This window comes from Cololabis saira, chromosome 17 (genome assembly GCF_033807715.1).
Source record: "Cololabis saira isolate AMF1-May2022 chromosome 17, fColSai1.1, whole genome shotgun sequence".
Classification (NCBI taxonomy): Eukaryota; Metazoa; Chordata; class Actinopteri; order Beloniformes; family Belonidae; genus Cololabis; species Cololabis saira.
This window is the reverse complement of record NC_084603.1, coordinates 14333844-14354306: the sequence shown is the minus strand read 5'-3', so window position 1 is coordinate 14354306 and position 20463 is coordinate 14333844. Positions and strand designations below refer to the sequence as shown.

Sequence of the window (20463 nt, the reverse complement as noted above, 5' to 3'; positions counted from 1 at the left end):
GCTTATGCATTGCATATTAGTTTATATTGGGTAATTTGTCTTACCTACTGATATATGTTTATATATATATATATATATATATATATATATATATATATATATATATATTACAGTACTAATACATAGATTTACATTTGGATCTCACAACATAGTAGTCATAAATAAATCTGAGGCAGTCAGGCGTCTAGTAAGCAAAAGCTTTTCAAAAACATTTATACAGAATTTACACATTTCTATGAAAGACGCTTAATTTGAAAAGGTTGACATTTTTTGAAGTTGATTTACAGGACTGTTTCAGAAAATTAGAATATTGTGATTTTCTGTAATGCAATTACAAAAACAAAAATGTCATACATTCTGGATTCATTACAAATCAACTGAAATATTGCAAGTCTTTTATTATTTTAATATTGCTGATCATGGCTTACATTATTTATTAAAATAATAAAAGGCTTGCAATATTTCAGTTAATTTGTAATGAATCCAGAATGTATAACATTTTTGTTTTTTTAATTGTATTACAGAAAATAAAGAACTTTATCACAATATTCTAATTTTCTGAGACAGTCCTGTATAGTTGTTTCCAGACGTGGGATACGATACGGCTGTTTGCCTGTACGAGCGCTACAGAGGCGGAGAAGTACAGGGATAGTCAGAGGCGCCGTGCCTGCAGATTTAGAAGTGGAAGAAAGTGTACGACAGGAACTGAGGAAAGTCTGAAATGGCAGAAGAAAGCTGGAAACATATTACTTGTGCAGGAGACCTAACAGGTGGCTTTTAGGTGACGGTCACGTCGACTCAGCCTCTTCTCGGTTACCGTGGTGATGGATAGTGTGATGGATGAGGCCTGACAGGAGTCGCCACGGACCAGGACGTTTGTGGATGGCATTGTGGTTTGTAGTGAGACTAGAGAGTTATCTGGGATAGAAGAAGAGCAGCAAAGATGAAGGTAAATATTTACAAGACGCTGGGGAGACCAGACCTTCTCCGTGCTGTGAAGATGACGGCACCGACCAAGAGACGGGAGGCAGAGCTGGAGGTGCCAGAGAAAAAGATGTTGAGGTTTTTCTTTTCTTTTCAAGAGTGATGAGGATGGATGAGATGAAAAACAACCACATCTGAGGAACACAGGCAGTACTGGAGATGAGGGGGGATGGCATCCCCCCCTGAAATAAATACGGTCAAAATCATCCCCCCTGTAAAACGGCCACCCCCCCTTTCCATCCCTTATTTTATTATTAGGTTTTACTGCTATTTCAACATTTTGAGTCATCACCAGAAACATAACTTATTTGACAAATTTCACCTGTTTCAAGTAAATTTTCACTTGAAATAAGTAGGAAAATCTGCCAGTGGGATTTAACTTCTTATTACAAGCAAAACAATCTTGTTTTGCTGGCAGATTTTTCTACTTATTTCAAGTGAAAATCTACTTGAAACAGGGGAAAATTGTTGTTTTTTCCAGTGATGAGTCTTGTTTTAAGTATAATGAGATTTTTTTACTAAAATTAGACATTTTAACTAGAAATAAGACAAATATTCTTGTTAAGATTTTGAGTTTTTGCAGTGATCCATTTTACTTATCCTGTGAAGGACAGAGTCATATTGATAAGTTCAGAAAAGTGTTTTTTATTGTTGTGTTTTGATGTATTTGATGTAAGCCCAGTGGATATTTAAAGCTTACAGAAGGCTGCATTTAACTGCTGCTATGTCATTCCTGCAGTATTTCTGCAGGTGTTTTGGTCACTGCTATTATTAGTAATATATTATATTATTTGTAATCAGCACAAATTATCTGTCCCCATATGATAAAATCCACCATCCCCCCTGATTTTATTTACAACTCGAGTACTGAACACAGGACGTTGAGATGAAATGAAATGAGATGGTTAAAAGACGCAAAGAGGAAGTGAATATAATGGCAGGAAGGACGATGGAGATGGAGATGCAGCTGGTTGGAAGATACAGATGACAGGGAAAGATGGAAACAGGTGATCTGCTGTGGTGACCCCCTAAAGCAAAAAGATGAAGGAAGAAGATGGTTTCAATGTGAAATATGGGGGTGTGAGCTGATCTGAAGACGATCCGTGGCGGTTTCTTGCAGGTTAATCACATGTGAGAGTTGTATGCAGAGTTGTAGCGGAGCGCTGGTTTTCTGGGCGGCATTTCGGGCTTTGTTGCTCTGTCAACACAAACCAGGATGCGGCCGCCGGAGGCAGATCCATCACTCACAGGGTTCATCGAAAGCAGGTCATTCTGCATTTGAAGAGATAAAAAGAAGCGAGTTATGAGACGGTTGTATGTCCCGCTGGCGTGTTCTGAACTAATGATCTGTCATACTCAGTACAGGAGTTGAGGGGATGAGGGTGGATGGCATCCCCCCCTGAAATAAAAACAGTCCAAATCATCCCCCTGTAAAACTGCCATCCCCCCTTTCCATCCCTTATGTCATTTCATCAATGAATGTGGTTTTACTGCTATTTCAACATTTAGAGTCATCACCAGAAAAATAACTTATTTGACAATTTTCACGTGTTTCAAGTAAATTTTCACTTGAAATAAGTAGAAAAATCTGCCAGTGGGACAAGATTTATCTTCTTATTACAAGCAAATGGCAGATGTTTCTACTTATTTTAAGTGAAAATCTACTTGAAACAGGTGAAAATTGTTGTTCTTTCCAGTGACGAGTCTTGTTTTAAGTGTAATGAGATTTTTTTACTAAAATGAGACATTTTAACTAGAAATAAGACAAATATTCTTGTTAAGATTTTGAGTTTTTGCAGTGATCCATTTTACTTATCCTGTGAAGGACAGAGTCATATTGATAAGTTCAGAAAAGTGTTTTTTATTGTTGTGTTTTGATGTATTTGATGTAAGCCGAGTGGATATTTAAAGCTTACAGAAGGCTGCATTTAACTGCTGCTATGTCATTCCTGCAGTATTTCTGCAGCTGTTTTGGTCAGTGCTATTATTTGTAATATATTATATTATTTGTAATCAGCACAAATTATCTGTCCCCATATGATCAAGTCCACCATCCCCCCTGATTCTTTTTTACAACTCCAGTACTGGTCATACTTACATCCTCCCAGGCTGCAGACGGTTTCTCTGCCAGTTTATTTCCAGCAGCCTTTTCTTGTAGTGCAAGTTTGTGCATAATCAGCTTGATCCTGGATGTGATGTTTTCTACACAAGCTTCAATGCTGACAACCTGTCTGGACAGACTGTGATGTAAAAGAGAGGTGATGGTTTTAAAATAAGGTTAGTATTGTTTTGAAATTACACCAAAATGTCCTGTTTGGAGGTCTGCCCACCCTAGAAACTGATCCTGGTCAACAAAGGTCGGGCTCTTGGGCTCCTTGGATGTGACGGGTTTGTCCGTCTGATAATTCTCCCCGAGGTTGTTGAGCTCAGCGTTAAGAGCATCCTGACAGAAACACATCAACTTGTTTATTTCTGTTTAAACCAAAGAAGTAAAACAACAAATCTGGTATCTTTTAAGTTAGGGGAATCACAAACCCTTTTTTCTTCCAGCTCGATTTTCATCCTCTCTTGTTCGTCGGCATCGAGAATTTGGTTCCCGTCTTGGTCAAACTGTGAGAAGGCAGCAGATATTTCATGGTCAGCATGTCCCATCCTGCAAAACCGTCAGAGTGGTGAGGGTCGTGTTCAACACCCGAGTTATCACATGTTCCTTCTCTTCAGATCAGGCCTCTTACTCTTTAAGAGTTTCTCTGAAGTCCTTGAACTCGATCTCTTTGGATCCCGACTGCAGAGCCTTCTGAACATCCGATATTTTCTCCTTTTTGAGTTTCAGCCTCGTGAATGTCTTCATGTAGCTCTGAATCATAGGGAGAGAAAACAAACTGTCATTTCTAAGCCTTGTGAAATATTTATTCTTACTTTAAATGGACTTTTACCTGTTTGATGATGTCAGTAAACTGCAGCTCGTCTTTCTGGGACGACAGTTCCTCCTTAACCACTGAATATGTGTCATTTATAATGGCCAGGAACATGTTCTGCAGGAAAGAGTGATGCCTCAGATTGATCAGCCTTTGAAAATCAAACATATTAGTGCAGCACTTACCAGGAGCACGAAGAAGACAAAAAACACGTAGGTGACGAAGTAGATGGGCCCGAGGACTCTGTTGGCGCGGTCGATGGCGTCGTAGTCGAAGTCTCCGAGGATGATCCTGAACTGTGTGAAGCTGCAGGGGGAAAAAACGTTGGAGGAAGGTTAAGTGATGCTCAAACCCAGCGAGAGGAGAGATTGGCATGCAGCCTTATTTTGTATTTGAATAATATTTGTACTTTGCGTAAACCCAGTAGCCTGTTTTCTCTATTAGTACCGATCAAGATCACGCATGATTATGATACCAGACAGGCCTTAAGCTGTCGTTTCAGACTACCTAGATCAGCGGTCGGCAACCCAAAATGTTGCAAGAGCCATATTGGACCAAAAACACAAAAAACTAATATGTCTGGAGCCGCAAAAAATGAAAAGTCTTGTATAAACCTTAGAATGAAGGCAACACATGCTGCATGTTTTTATATTAGTTATAACTGGGTACTCAGCTGTAAATGTAGCATGCAAATGTCTTTCCACATGACTCTTTTTGTTATCGTACAACTTCTCGCTACAGAGCAAACATTCAGGCAATGAATGCAAATGATTCGCTCCAAGAAACGTCGAATCCTCTACGGAAGAGTATTTAGGGCCATGCAGGAGAAAAAATATTAGAGAGGGGAATATTTTTTTATTTATTTTACACTTCAAGACAAAAGTCGAAATGTCGAGATTAATGTTGAAATACAATTTCAAGAATAAAGTTGAAATTTCGCCTTTTTTCGCAATATTTCAAATTTATTCACGAAATTTTGACTTTTTTCTTCAACATTTCAACTTTTTTCTCGAAATCGTACTTGAACATTGTCGACATTTCAACTTTTTTCTCGACATTTCGTTTTTTTTCTCAAAATTGTATTTCAACATTAATCTTCAAATTTAAACTTTTTTCTCATCATTTCGACTTTTTTCTCGAAATTTAAACTTTTTTCTCGACATTTCAACTTTTTTCGCAACATTTCAACTTTTTCTTTATCATTTTGACTTTTTTCTCGAAGTGCACAATAAAAAAAACAAATCTTCCCCTCTCAAATATTTTTTCTCCTGCATGGCCTAATACTCTTCCGTACAAATCTTCGTTAAAAGAAATGTTGAAATGTAATATTTATTCTACACATTTTTACAGCATTGGAAAACGTTAAGAATGTTTTTGTCATGTTTCTCCTCCTACAGAAACCATATTAAAACAAAAAATGTCTTTCCCTTCCCCATCGATTTCCATTTTCAAACATTTTTGAAAAAGCTCCAGGAGCCACTAGGGCGGCGCTAAAGAGCCGCATGCGGCTCTAGAGCCGCGGTTTGCCGACCCCGGACCTAGACCAAGGATAAATGCACTGAAAAGAACTGTATTGTACAGAGCTATTGTTTACTGGAATGGACTTCCGTACTGCCTCATACTCAAGTGTAAGAAATCAGGATTTAAAAGGGAATTGAAAAAAGCTGTTTTGAGTAAAGAAATTAGGTTAAATTCAGTTGACTGATGTCTTTAAAGCTGCAGAGTGCCTTATTTTGTATTTTTAGGTTAAACTTGTACAGAGATTATTATTATAGGAATAATCTAATTGCTTGTTTTTATTTTATTTTGTATTTTTTATGATTTCTATTTTGGGAACACTGTATAGGAACTGTTATTTGTATTGCTTTTTAGGGACCCCAGGAAGAATAGTCGTCACCATGGTGACAACTAATGGGAATCCAATAAACAATAAACAATAAACACTTCCTGTTGCAGTCGTCAGCGCCGCTTACATGCACTTCACGAAGGTGCTGAAAGATTCAACCTCCGTCCCGAAGAGTAAATATCCCAGCTGGGCGTAGGCGAAGAAGACGATGAAGAACATGATGGCGAACCCCAGGATGTCTTTGGCGCAGCGGCCCAGCGTGGTGGAGAGCTGCGTCATGGTCTTGTTGAAGCTGATGTACTTGAAGATCTGCAGAGGTGAGAGGGAAGCGGCGTGACCTTACGACCTCAGGTGCAGAGGTATCAAGTAACAAAGTACAAATACTTCGTTATCTAAGTAGAAATGTTGGTTATCTATACTTCACTGGAGTAATTATTTTTCAGACGACTTTTTACTTTTACTCCTTACTTTTTCACGCAATTATCTGTACTTTTTACTCCTTACATTTTAAAAACAGCCTCGTTACTCTATTTCATTTCGGCCTTTAAAAAAAACTATCCAGTTAAATTGCTCCATCCGGATAGAGTGAATTTGGTTGTGGTTGTTTCAGATGTTCTTGTCCAGTTTTGTTCCTACATCCGTTCCCTCAGATTCCTGCAACTAAACTTGGATGTACATTCCAATAAAGGTTAGGATAAATGATAACATGCCTCGAAGTTTGACTTTTTGCACCATTACAATACTTATAGGCAACTAGTCATCATATCTCCTGCTCTCTGAAACACATGTTAATGCTCAATAGTACACATATATGGTTCTTTAATATATTTGCATTATACTAAGATCATTCATTTTCAATGGCTTTTGTCCTTAATGGCTTTTTTCCCCCTTACATTACTTTTACTTTTATACTTTAAGTAGTTTTTAAACCAGTACTTTTATACTTTTACTTGAGTAAAAAACTTGAGTTGATACTTCAACTTCTACAGGAGTATTTTTAACCTCTAGTATCTATACTTCTACCTGAGTAATGAATGTGAACACTTTTGACACCTCTGCTGCATCGCCCTGAAAGACACGACCGGTACCTTGATCCAGGCGAAGAAGAGGTTCACCGCGTTCATGTTGTTGTACTGCATTTGCCAGAACGCCAGAAACTCAAAGTCGGGATAGATGTCCGGATTTTGCAGCAGTTTTCCAAGCAGCTTGTCCACTTTGATGGTTCTGAAGATGTTGAAGATGATGGCAACGAGGGCGAGCTGCAAAAGAAAACATCACTGAAGAGCAAGAACAACAATACACTTATTTAAAAAATACAATAAACTTGTATATATATATTATCATTTAAAAATAAGTATAAACAAACTCTCTTGGCCAGCTACAGAAAACTGGACAGCTAATCTTATTATTCATTTTATTTAGTTAGCATGTTTGTAATGTGGGTTTTATTTATATTCATTCATATAAAGTTACATTTTCTGAATTTTTAAGATTGCATTGATTTATGGAATATTCTTATGGAATTTAAATTTGTATGTATTTGTGTGTGTGCGTGTATGTATGTAGGTATGTGTGTATGGATTTGTATATGTATAGGTGTGTATGTACAGTATGTGTTTATATATGTTTGTTGTACATATATATATATATATTATATATATAATTGTATTAAATACTATATGACAATGTAAGGCGGGGCTGAACTTGATAAGCTTTGCTTCCTTCAGCTCCTTCTCAAACTTGCACTTCATCGCAATGTGCTATTTTTTTAAATATTATTATATATACAGTTTGTTTTTATGCTTGTGCATGTTTGAGACAAATAAAAATCAAATCAAATCAAATCAAAAAGACAAACGAGCAGCGGCGTGACGATGCTCTTTAAATACCAGAATGACTAAGATGTCCAGGATGTTCCAGATGCTTTTCAAGTAGGAAAACTTGTGGATCCGCAGCTCGAGAATCTCCTCAACAATGTAGTACAGGATGAAAAGGCAGAAGATCATCTCGCAGGCCAGGATGAAGTAGTCCCAGGGGCTGATGTAGCGGATCAGTCGAACCGTCCGGATCTGGTAGGACGGGATCGCTCCACCAGTCGCCGGGAATTCAACCACCAACCTGGGACCGGATTCACAAAACATTCTTAAGAAAAAAAATCTTCTTAAGTGTCATTTTTTTCTTAAGTTCAGAAGAAGAAAAAAGAGAAGAAGTCATATTCTCCAAAAAAGTTCTTAAGTATTTTCTCAAATTTGTTCTTAAGTTTCTTCTTAAGAAAAAACTTGAGAATAAATGGTATTCTTGAAATAAAAGTTCTCAAATTTGTTCTTAACTTCTTTCTCAACTTTAAGACAACCTTGACATGTCTTAAAATTTCTTCTGTGAAAAGGTAATAATAATAATAATAATAATAATAATAATAATAATAATATTAATAATAATAATAGTAATAATAGTAGTAATAATAATAATAATAAAACTCTAATATAAACCTTTTTCAACACATTTTAGACAAGTTTAGACTAGTAGGTCATAGTTTGAGGATATACTTTGTAATTAATTACACAAAGAGCCTGTTAACTGTTTGTTAGCATGTTAGTTAGCGTGGTAGTTAATTATTAGTAATTTTCCCCAATAGTATTTTTATTTTAAGAAGTTAAAAAATAAAAAGGAAAAATAAGAACTTCGTAAGAAGTGACAGTTCTTAAGACGGTTCTTAAGAAAATATTGAGGAATTGCCCTTAAGAACTTTCTTATGAACTTCTTAATTTTAGATCTTAAGAGGTTTCTTAAGATCGTTCTTAAGAACATATTGGTGAATCCGGGCCCTGGAAGATTGCGGGTCACACAGGTCGAGCGGTGCCGGAGGACCAACGAGCGGAAGCTGCTGCCGGCGAGTATCCTCACTCACCTGATGACGCAGAACATGTTGATGTTTGCGTTGTAGGTGGAGAAGTCGATGAAGACGGCCCGGGTTCCTCGGCCCAGCCACAGGTTTTCCATCAGCTCCTTCAGCACGTCGGCACTCTCCTCCCTGGTCCGGTTCAGGTCCTGGTAGTACCCCGCTCCGCTGTAGGTCGTCAGCAGGCCCCAGTACGACGAACCTTTCACCTCCTTCTCCGTGTGGTAGCTCCACCTGCGGAGGACCACAAGTTCAAGTTCAACTATGGAACAGAATGGATTCAGAATTAAAACAATGTCCAAACATTAACCAGTTTAAAAACAAATATAAAAACACGATTCTCACGAGGTACAAAGAGGAAGGGGTTTAGCGGCTTTTAGGGGCCTGAATATAACACTATTGGGTGAATGGGTAGATCTGTATTTATGTACAGAAATGGGCAGTTAATTATATATGTGTATGTGTATGTATATATATATATATATATATATATATATATATATATATATATATATATATATATATATATATATATATATATATATATATATATACATAGTGTAAATAAGTATATTTATATAAATATTTATATGGGCATATGTGTACAAATATATAGAAATATTCAACTATGGTATGTATGTATGCATGTATAAGTATGTGTGTGAGTATAATTATAGTATATAATAGTAATAATAATAATAATAATAACAATACTGTTATTTAGCAGTGTGAGTACAGTGTGTGAATAATTATAAATACAGGTTAAATGATCAGTGAATGGGGGTAGGACTAAATAAGTTTACACTTCTTCCTACTTCTTTTTTGGCACAAGTAAATCAAGTTAGCAAGTTTAAAGGAGGAAATTCCTTGTTTTGTTTTGTTGTTATTTTCTTAAACTTCTCATGAAGTGTTGTTTCTTTTTTTTTTACATGTACAAAAATAAAATTAATCAAATCAAAAATAAAAAAAAACTTTACTTATAAATAGGGTTTCCACCTTTCAGAAATAGAAATAAGGGATGCCCTGATTTCAGCAGTGCAGGCGCCAAAAAAAGGTGTTTATTTTATATGAAAAAACAAAATGCTTTGATTTAAAGTTTAAAGTGCTTTAATAGCATTGAACTTGCATGACTGTACAGACAGCCAACCATATAGCAACTGAAATATCCTCTTATGCTACGTACGTCCACATCAGCCAAGAAGGTCGGAAAATTAGAATATGGTGTAAAAGTTAATTTATTTCAATAATTCAACTTAAAAGGTGAAACTAATACATTACATAGTCTCATTACATGCAAAGCAAGATGTGTTAAACCTTTATTTGTTATCATTTTGATGATTGAATTGTTTATTGATTTCATAATATAGAGATTTTTTATTTGGGCTTTTCATAAACCTTGAGCCATAATCACCAAAATTATAACAAATATCTCACTTTGAAAATGGTAATGGAAAATAATATATTAGTTTCCCCTTTAGTTGAATTTACCACGAAGGAAGTTTTGCAATATATTTAAAATTCCGACCTTCACCTGTATATTATGACATCAATAAATAAGAGCACAATATGTGTCCGTATTGGTTCAATACGGAATGCAACTTTTAATTCCCAATTACGTAACAATTCCGTATTTCAAGGGACGGGTGGCGACCCTACTTATAAAGCCCTTTAAAAACAACAGCTGACCAAAGTGCTGGACAAGCGAAAGAAAAATAAGAACCAAACAGGACAACGTAAAACATAAAACACATAAATGTTATGGTAGTTCCTGTTTTATTTTGAAGCCCGTGTCTTTGAGTTTGAGTTGTTGTTTGACTTTCCTGTTTCCCATCTGCCCGTCTGCACCGGTGTCTGTTAACCCTTGTGTATTTCTGGTCTTGTCTTTCCCTGCTCCCTGCTGGTCCGTACTGTTTGTTCCTCTGTGTTTTCCAAGTCAGGTTTTTGTAGTTTTAGATTCTTGTTTTAAGCTCTGGTTTTTACGGAAGAGTATTAGGGCCAGGCAGGAGAAAAAATATTTGAGAGGGGAAGAATTTATTTTACTGTGCACTTCGAGAGAAAAGTCGAAATGTCGAGAAAAAAAGTCGAAATGTCGAGAATAATGTTGAAATACAATTTCAAGAATAAAGTCAAAATTTCGCCTTTTTTCTCAACATTTCAACTTTATTCACGAAATTTTGACTTTTTTCTCAACATTTCGACTTTTTTCTCGAAATTGTACTTCAACATTAATCTCGATATTTCGACTTTTTTCTCCTCAACATTTAGACTTTTTTCTCAAAATTGTGCTTCAACATTAATCTCGACGTTTTAGCTTTTTTCTCGACATTTCGACTTTTTTCTCGAAGTGCACAATAAAAAAAAATCTTCCCCTCTCAAATATTTTTTCTCCTGCCTGGCCCTAATACTCTTCCGTAGGTTTTTGTATCCTGTTCAGCAGCACTTTTTGTTTTTTTGATTAAATAAATAAATCAGTATTTTTGGGAAACTCCTGCCTCCTGCTCTCCTACATCTGTGTCCGACAACAACCATCATTTCACAACACATACATAAACATGATAAAACAATCATGGTGAGTTAATGCTAGTGAGATTTAAAAACAGCCATAGAAGGAGCCGGGCGTAGGTGCAGCGGTCAGGTGATCTAAGAAACCTAAGAACCTGAGAAGGTCTATGGACATTTAAAAGACCTGAGATGTAAGAAGTTGCAGGACCATCTGAAGATTTATAAATAAAATAATTTTAAAATTGCTCCTATAACGGACAGGGAACCAATGAAGAGCTGCGAGCACGGGTATAAAATGGTCCCGCCTTGGCGTTCTGGTGTGGAGACAAGCTGCAGACGGGACGGGGAGGACCAGCTGACGCCTGCAGTAGTCTAGACAGGATAATACAAAGGCCTGTAAAGTGTTCGAAATATAAAAAGGGTTTAACCTTGGACAAAAGCCTCAACTGGAAGAAACTAGATTTTACAAATGCATTAATTTGTTTCACCATTTTAAAGTTAGAGTACAAAATGACACCAAGGTTTTTGGCAGTATCAAGGAAGGAGAAGACAGCTGCGCTTCCTCTGATTGCTGCCAATTAAGTAGACAGTGGGTGCTGGACTTGAAAGAAACTTAACTTGAAGATCCCACAAAGTGGTGAAAGCAGCACACCAAAAGAATCTGTCTTGCATCAACATTTTTTGGTGTGCTGCTTTCACCACTTTGTGGGATCTTCAAGTTTTTGGCAGTGTCTTTGACATGTGGCTCTAGGGGTCCTAGATCTACATATGAGTCACAGGCAGCTCTGGGACGAAAAACTAGGACCTCCGTTTTATTGTCATTAAAGTTTAAAAGGTTAAAAGCCCTCCAGGCTTTGATGTCCTCCAGACAGTGGAGTAAACTTTTAAAAGAATGGGAGTCGTTGTGTTTTAATGGCATGTAGATTTGCGTGTCATCAGCATAGCAGTGGAAAGAGATGTTATATTTTCTAAGAAACAATGTGTTCATTCTAAAAGGAAAAGCATTTGTATCTCAGTTGTTGGAGTGGATCTATGGAATGGGTTGGGTGATGGGTTGAAGCAATGTACAAATATAAATCAATTAAAAAAACGGTACAAAAATGAAATTCTGGGAAGTTATTTGATTGAGGAGTTATGTTAAGGAAAGATTGTGTTTGTTAGCTGGTTAGGTGCAAAGGCACAACCAATGGGAAAATCTGTAGCCTAATAGCTATTTATTATTAATATTTATGTTTAATTTATAATGGAGGTAACAAAGGGGCAGGGTTAAATAAGTTTTACTTCTACCTGCTCCTTTTCGGACACTGTTTTTATTTTTTCTTCCCTGTTTGTATTACGTTTTTGTTGTTGTTTTTTCTGTATGTTTTGAATTTGTTTTAAAATTTTATATTTTTCCCTTATGTGTTCGAAATAAACAATTCAAAGAAAGAAAGAAGAAAAAAGGGGGGAGCATGTACAAGGAAAAGAGTATAGACCCCAGAATAGACCCCTGAGGAACGCCAAAAGGGAGAGGAGCAGAGGGGGAAACCGATCCCTCCAGGCAGACACAAAAACGTCTGTTAGGTCTGATTTAGAGGACTGGGACGTAAAAGGCTGCTGCTGCTGCACGTCCTCTGAAAATACTTTTCTGCAGCAGCAGGGAAACGCTTACGCCGTGCCGTTGACGAGGCCGAAGCTGAGCTCGTCCTCCTTCTTCTCGTTATAAACGTCGAAGCATCCCACGATCTCGTCTCTGAAGTCCTGGTGGACCTTGCAGGAGTTGTCCTTGATCTTGATCTGCCTCATCCTGGGCACGCCCAGCAGCATGTTCTCGTAGTAGATGAAGGAGCGGTCCCCGCCCTGCACCGACTGGTTGTTGTACCACTTGGTCCAGTAGAGGCCGGCCAGCAGCGGACCCTGGGCGTACTGTTCATACGGACACAATGAAGACACTATATACACATATATCTGTATATTCTCATTTGTTTGGGTACAGAAAGCAAATGAGGAATAAAACTCACGGTCCAGAAGTCGGCCATGGTGCTAATGGACTGAAACTTAACCCCCGTGTCAGCGTCTGAATTCACAAACAGGTCCGTCATGGCCTTGGTGAAATAGTAGGTGCTTGAGCTGGTCATGCCGTACGTCACTGGAAGAATGTAAACGTAATCACATTGTCAGCAGACGCTCGGCCGGCTCTCATCTGGCTTTGCTCAGGCTCGGCTCTCAACGTGGCTCCATTCAGAGGGCCGAGATAAGACCGGCGTCAGACGCACGAGGGCAACATTGAAGACTTTGTTTCTGTCAAACTGATGCAGATCAGGGGCTGTCGTTTGTTTGAAGAGGGAGCAAGCTGGCCTGACGTTAATGGCCCCGTCAAACAATGTAAATCTAACCCGAACAAAGCAACAAAAGACGTGGCCAAATGCTCTTATCGCTAAAAGCCAAAAGAGCAGCGCTGGAGTCCCTTTCTCTTCTGAACCTCGGCTGGACAATGGCTTTTAGGCAGAGATGGGAGGGGGGGCAGTAAAGCAGGTAGACAGTAAAGCAAAGGGAAGGTTTGAATGGAGGGTGCTCTCATATCCTGTCACATGGCTGGCACTTTACCAGAATTTCAGGTATTTAATGTTTGTAAGTGTTGATTTTTCATTAACGAAACCAACTTCAGACATTTACTGTTCAATTTAATTACACACATACAAATAATCTTCATAATAATAATAATAATCATTGCTTACGTAATAATACTAATACTTAATCTTTTAATGTCTGACATAGGAAATAATTCACAGAAAATACTTTATTTATTTTATTTGAAGTGTTTATTATATGTTGAAATGAAAAACAGCCCAATTTTGTCTTAAATAGATTCTAAATGATCTATTTTTTAAATATTATTATGAAGAAATTAGGTGTTAGCATGTCTTTTAAAAGTTTATTATCGTATAAAACAATAAAAAAAATATTTTCTTGATTAAAATTGCTAACAAATGTTTCCAGATTTGTTAGCGACCTCATTAGTCTCAGTTTAATCGAGAAACAACACAAAAAAATATTTAAAAGGTTATTGTTTGTTTTGAATTTGATGTCATAGATGCCAACAAAAGACTGAAAGAAATCTGTATTATGCAACAGAAAAAGAAAAGCACAAATAAAGTTCAACAGGTCAACAGAAGTAAAATATAATCCACGGGAGACGAGTCTCGGTCAGGTCACCGTTTCAAAATATAAGGATCTTTTCTCAACATGAAATTACAAACCATTTCATCTACTATTATCTTGTTTCATTAAGGGATTCTGATAATCGGTAGAAATCCCTGTATACATGGGCGAGGCTGAACATTGTTCACTGATTTATACACAAATGCTCGTTAAAACTCACAATACATCACGATCCAGGGACAAAAACAAGACGGTGTCTAATTTTAATCATTCAAACAGCTTTTTAGCTAAAAAGTCCAGCTGATGAATTAAATAAACAGAACTGCTGCTCATTTGAAACATCTGGCTCACTAAAAACTAAATAAAGTTAATCTTCTGAAATATAAAAAAAAAAAGAAATATTTGACTTTCCAACATGCAGCAGCTTTTCTTTTTCTTTTCCAAACTTTTTTTTGCATCATTTACACTTGAAGTTTATGGTTTAAATTAGAGAATCATTGCATCTTTGAATGTGAGCAGACCCATTTGAAGACGTGAGCACTTACAGAGACAGATGTCCACCAGGAACACCAGGTAGACCAGCAGCTCCCGGATCGTGGTCCGGACGAACTGTTCCCGGTTGTTGGAGACGTTCTCGGTCAGCGCCGTGCCCCACAAGCCTGAAGGATCAAACATACACTCTCAGTTCACTGGTACAAATATTGTGCTTGATCTACTTAAAAAAAACAAGTAAACATTTTGCATGAGATTATTATGTAGATCAAGAAAGACTAGTCTTTGTATAAACTACTTAATTTTTTGTATGTAAATAATACATTTTGCAAGTACAGTCAACTTCATTGTGTTAAATTCACTTTATTTACCACAATTAAGTTGACTTTGCTTGCAAATGAATTTTGTACATACTAAAAATTAAGTAGTTTATACAAAGACTAGTCTTGATCTACATAAAAATCTCATGCGAAAAAGTCGCCTTAATTTTTTTAAAGTAGATCAAGCAAGATATTTTTTACTGTTGTGTTCTACATAAAACAAATAAAGCATGTTTCATCTAAACGTTGGTTAATCTGCCCAATAGAATGAAATGAAAAGATTGCCTGGGATTACATAAATACTGCTTGTTAAGGAAAAAATGCACAATGTTTTGTTTTTTGAACAAATGCAGATTAAGTTCAAAACTAGATGTATTCATGTAAAGCAACAAACTTCATTTTAATTGTTAATATCACAGATTTACAGGACTGTCTCAGAAAATTAGAATATTGTGATAAAGTTCTTTATTTTCTGTAATGCAATTATAAAATCAAAAATGTCATACATTCTGGATTCATTACAAATCAACTGAAATATTGCAAGCCTTTTATTATTTTAATATTGCTGATTATGGTTTACAGTTTAAGATTAAGATTCCCAGAATATTCAAATTTTTTTAGATTAGATATTTGAGTTTTCTTAAGCTGTAAGCCATGATCAGCAATATTGAAATAATAAAAGGTTTGCAATATTTCAGTTGATTTGTAATGAATCCAGAATGTATGACATTTTAGTTTTTGTAATTGCATTACAGAAAATCACAATATTCTAATTTTCTGAGACAGTCCTGTAAATATGTTATATTTACATGCACTTAGATTTATTTTTTTCAGTGTTGTTCACTTGTGCAGAGTTGTGTTGTTTCATGCAGGATGAACCTTTGACCCCGAGTGTAGAAAAGCTCCTACCTTTGATGAAGGAGCAGCAGCCTCGTCGTCCCTTCATCAGGCTTTGGTTGGAGGAGGGCGGCTCCTCTGGGGCCCGGCCCGGGGTGTCTGCCGTGTACACGCCCTCCGTGGAGTCCTGGAAGAGAGTCTGGGGGCCGTAGATGGTGCTGACCCCCCGGGCCGGGGGCGGGGGAGACCCGCAGTAGCCGTGGTTCACCCAGGCCCCGTTACGCACCGTCTCCAGCTCGCACTCCACCTCCCCGCTCAGGTGGCTCTCAGCCCGGTTGTTCAGGCACTTCATGCTGCGTGAGTTTCTCCGGCTGGCTGGTGAGCACCTGCTGCAGGGATGCTTATAAAGATGGGACGGCCAAGCCTCGATGAGGGAGGAGCAGTCTGCAGGCGGTGACATCCCGGCCTGACGCTCTGACTCTGACTGGACAGCAGCTGGAGCAGCTGGAGAAACCTTTACAAACCTTTTCAGCCTGTATGTTTAATAAAACAGCACCAAAAGAAGAAAATGTGAAAGCATGTGATGCTTCTCTTTCCCTCAGGTGCTCACATCAAACTGCAGACCAAGTTCAAGGAACATCATGCATTCAGTTCAACATTTCATTATTAAAATGTTGAAAATGTCTATTAAAGCAGCACAATGTAACTTTCAGCTTTTGTTGAGTTTGGCGGCTCCTTTGGACAAAAGCGGTAGTGCTTTACCAGAAAGAACACTACATTTCCCATGAGCACCAGCGCGTGCTGCCGGAAAGAGCCTGTCACCGTCGCGTGCATTTGTTTTGAGAGAAAACGGACGCTTTTCTGTTTCACCAAGTGAACAGACGGAACGCAAAAAAAAAGATGTTAAACTGCTGGAAAGGAACTGGAATTTACCGGGATACCTTAAACAAGGAAACCAGGGAGCGGTATATGGAGAAAATAATGATTATTAACGGATTGGATCCATATGAAATCCCTATCAAAGAATGGAGCTCCTAATCGGAGCTCCACTCTTTAGTAAGGATTTACTGCCGCAGTTCTGCAGAACCGACGTCTTAGGCTGCCTTGTTTAGGAGTGTTTGGCAGCTGCTTTGGTAAATGTTTGACTCGCCATGTGTTTCAATAAATTTGTATAATAGTACAACATACAGTACATGTTTTGTATCACTCTTACTTCTCTTTTCTTTTTTTTTGACTGCTATATTATGTTGAAGAGGCTCTGAGGCGTGAGCAATATTTTTGTTTTCCTCGTGAGAATATTTTTTTCCTCTGCAGCTACAAATAGAGTTAATATCTTTTCCTCAACAAACTAGTTTTATCTGGAGATTGGGGTTAATCGCACCGCAGAGAGCTGGCCAGCAACTGCGTTTAGCTGGAGAAGTGGGGAATAAAACCCGTGTTTTGATCCGACCCCGGTCTGTGTGAGTGTTTGTTTGTGGTAAACTGTGGAAGGTTATGTTTGGTCGTTACAGCCGCGATCAAAAGCGAGCCGACGGCTCTTTCACTCTTTTACTCTGTTATCTCAGATACTTGGCCTCCGTGGTTCTGCCTCCGAGCAGGAAAGCGGTGAAAAGTTAAACCATTAGCGATCTTTTCCCCACGTCTGTTGTGTGGAGCTGCTGCAGCCACAACACAGCAACGGGTTACCAGCTTCTGCGGAGCTCTGAGCTCCACGCCCCGCCCATTTTCGTCTCGACTACAAATCGGGAAGGAGGGGGAAGTGACGTATGCCGTAAAGCAGTCAAAGCCGTAAAAATGTGTAGTTTTTTAGTGTGGCAGGGTTCCTACCATGCTCCTCAAAGTTACATAGTGCCAGTGAAGGCGATACAGACCCCTCAGACCATGACAGAGGTTCATTAAACCTGTTGGAAGTTGATGTACCATCACAATGACTCTGGAAATATGATATTAAGGTGGAAAAGTTACATAGTGCTGCTTTAATTTGCTGGAAATGTTTTATGGCCAAATAATTGGAAGTGCTTGTAGTTTTTCCGACGCCTCTCATTTACTCCCATGCTGAGAACGGGGTTGTCCCTATTGATTAACTACTCACCCAATGACATGTCTCTATTGAGGGAATCAATTAGTTGCACATCTATTATATTCTCTGTCACCAAGTGGTCGCTTGTGGCCGAATTAATGAGCAGCGTAATTGGAGTGTCAGTGACCGTCTCTGCCTCGTTGCCTTTACGCACTTTTGACATCGCCGTCTATTCTTTCCATGCATGCCAACTGTCGGGATGTTTATTAGGTATTGAGAGATGTAATGTGGTATATGAACCATTATGACCATCTGTATTAGTGTTCATTAGTTTAGTCTCCTGTGCCAACAACGCCCCCTCACATTAGTGTTTCAGGTCAGTGTCTGTAATCTCTTTAGTGAGTTATCTCACCTGTTTCTGGGTTGTGTTGAGTTAAATCAAGTAAAGTGTGAAAGGATATGGACTAAATAATGGATATTATTACTAGATACTGGATACAGGACCAGTTCTGAGACGTTGGAGCTGTCCATGTCCTCTCTGATTGCGCGTTCATGCTCCACAGACTCTGAACAGAGCGATTACACACAGCTATTAGTGCACAATGGAGTTTAATTTCTGCTCCCCTGCCGAAGCCGTGCTGCGATCTGGCACACAGGCTTCCTTAATCCGCGGTGGCTTGTGCCACCTTTCAAACTTGCTCAAATCTGCTACGATCACTTTTCAGAGGCCGGTGATGGGCATTTAAATCCCCAGCCCGGTGGCTCCAACAGTCAAATGGCATCCTGGTTTATCCGTTACGCTTCTGCTCGGACTGTCCTGTTGCACACTTAAATGGGGATAATACTTTTAAAAGTCATGAATGTTTCATTTGAGTATATAGCGTAGCACCATCTAATTTATTGTGTTGTAGCCTAAAATAGTCCATTTCAGATAAATTAGTATTTTTGTTCCACTAATGACGTGAAAGGGTCTTATCTCGACGCACAGGAACTCTGGACAAAAGGCTCGTTTATTCCCAGGGAACGTTTAAGAGAAGCTACTTAAAACTGACATGAAACAAATTATGCAGAGTCAAATTGTGAGTATATAAATAAAATAAAAAAAAAAATAAAAATTAAATTAAATTAAAGGAAAAAAAATAATATATATATATACAGTTGTTTGAATGAGAAGGTGTGTCCAAACTTTTGGTCTGTACTGTGTATATATATATATATATATATATATATATATATATATATATATATATATATATATATATATATATATATATATATATATATATATATATATATATATATTATTGAAGCCACTTTTATTAGCTTATTGTTGCACAATAAAATACTGTAGAAAATAGACCAAAAGAGATGAGTTCATAAAAAATTATTTTATTTATGATGAAAAACTATAATTAACAAAATAGAGGTCTGTGGAAAGGAAACATATATTTTTCAGCTCTACACACATGCACTTACAAAGTAGTAAAATCTTTAACTGTTCAATTAAAACCACAATGATTTTCTCAGAATTCATTGAGCATTGCACAACATTTTTGGGTCATATCAAAATAACTGATAAAAATACACCATAACTTGCATAAGTTCAATCTAACGGTCATTGTAATGACACTACTTTTTTTTTCACCGATGTAATTTGAACAAGATTTTTGCTCAACATTGCTGATTTTTTTCTAGTAAAAACAAAAGAAAAGACTTCAAATCAAACAGAAGCTTCTCTGATTGCCATACAAGGACTAAATAAATACAAAATAATGCAATACAAAATGTATTTACTGTCTCCTAGACCGGAGGAAAAACGTTGACATTGTCACCGACGTGTAACAGGACTGACCGTCTACCGGACGGCAGCAGTTTATGCGTGGACCTGGTGGCCGTCAAACTGGTAGGAGAAGGACGAGTGGACGAACTCCTGCTCCGTGGGATGCTCGTACGTCATGACGCAGGAGTAGTTGTCGGGCTGCACGTCGAACTGCAGGTCCACCCACTGCCTGTGAGGAGCCGTGTGCCTCCTGGCGTCCGTCAGGATCCGGCTGAGGGCCATGATGTAGCTGAGGGCCATCTGCAGCGTCTCGTACTTGGACAGCTTCTTGTCCTGACCCCACTGGGGCACCACTTTCCGCAGGCAGTCGAAGGCCGTGTTCAGGCCCTGCATCCTCTTCCTCTCCCTGGCGTTGGCCGCCATCCGTCGCCTGGTGGTCGTCTCGGGGCTCTTGGAGTCTGTCTCTGAGGACTCGGATCCGGAGTCGGTGCAGCTGGGCCGACGGGACTTCATGGTTTTGGGATGGAGACTCAAACCGGTCTGTGATAACCGAGGTCAGACGAGCTCCCAGGCGTCGGCTTCAAGGGTTTTCTGAGGTTTTTCTGAGGTTTTTCTGAGGTTTTTCTGAGGTTTTTCTGAGGTTTTTCTGAGGTTTTTCTGAGGTTCCTCTGGGCTCCGGCTCTGCCGAGCGTCTGAAAGTGCAGATATTGGACAATCTGAAGAG

The 20463-nt window shown here is 38.3% G+C and overlaps 2 protein-coding genes across 2 annotated transcripts; both read right to left on the bottom strand.

Annotated features, from left to right (window-relative positions):
- Window positions 1-1603: 1603 nt before the first annotated feature.
- Window positions 1604-16301, bottom strand: pkd2l1 (polycystic kidney disease 2-like 1). The gene is made up of 15 exons (XM_061745791.1): window positions 16012-16301; window positions 14836-14949; window positions 13150-13277; window positions 12801-13054; window positions 8657-8881; window positions 7638-7866; window positions 6837-7007; window positions 5876-6057; window positions 4088-4208; window positions 3921-4019; window positions 3720-3841; window positions 3520-3637; window positions 3315-3427; window positions 3083-3224; window positions 1604-2256 (listed from the first exon to the last, which is right to left on the bottom strand). The coding sequence occupies exons 1-15, from the start codon at window positions 16289-16291 to the stop codon at window positions 2110-2112; spliced, it is 2445 nt and encodes an 814-aa protein (XP_061601775.1). The 5' UTR covers window positions 16292-16301; the 3' UTR covers window positions 1604-2109.
- Window positions 16302-19388: 3087 nt separating this feature from the next.
- On the bottom strand, window positions 19389-20463 carry atoh7 (atonal bHLH transcription factor 7). The gene has a single exon (XM_061745468.1). It carries the CDS (start codon window positions 20250-20252, stop codon window positions 19833-19835), a length of 420 nt encoding a protein of 139 aa, XP_061601452.1. The 5' UTR covers window positions 20253-20463; the 3' UTR covers window positions 19389-19832.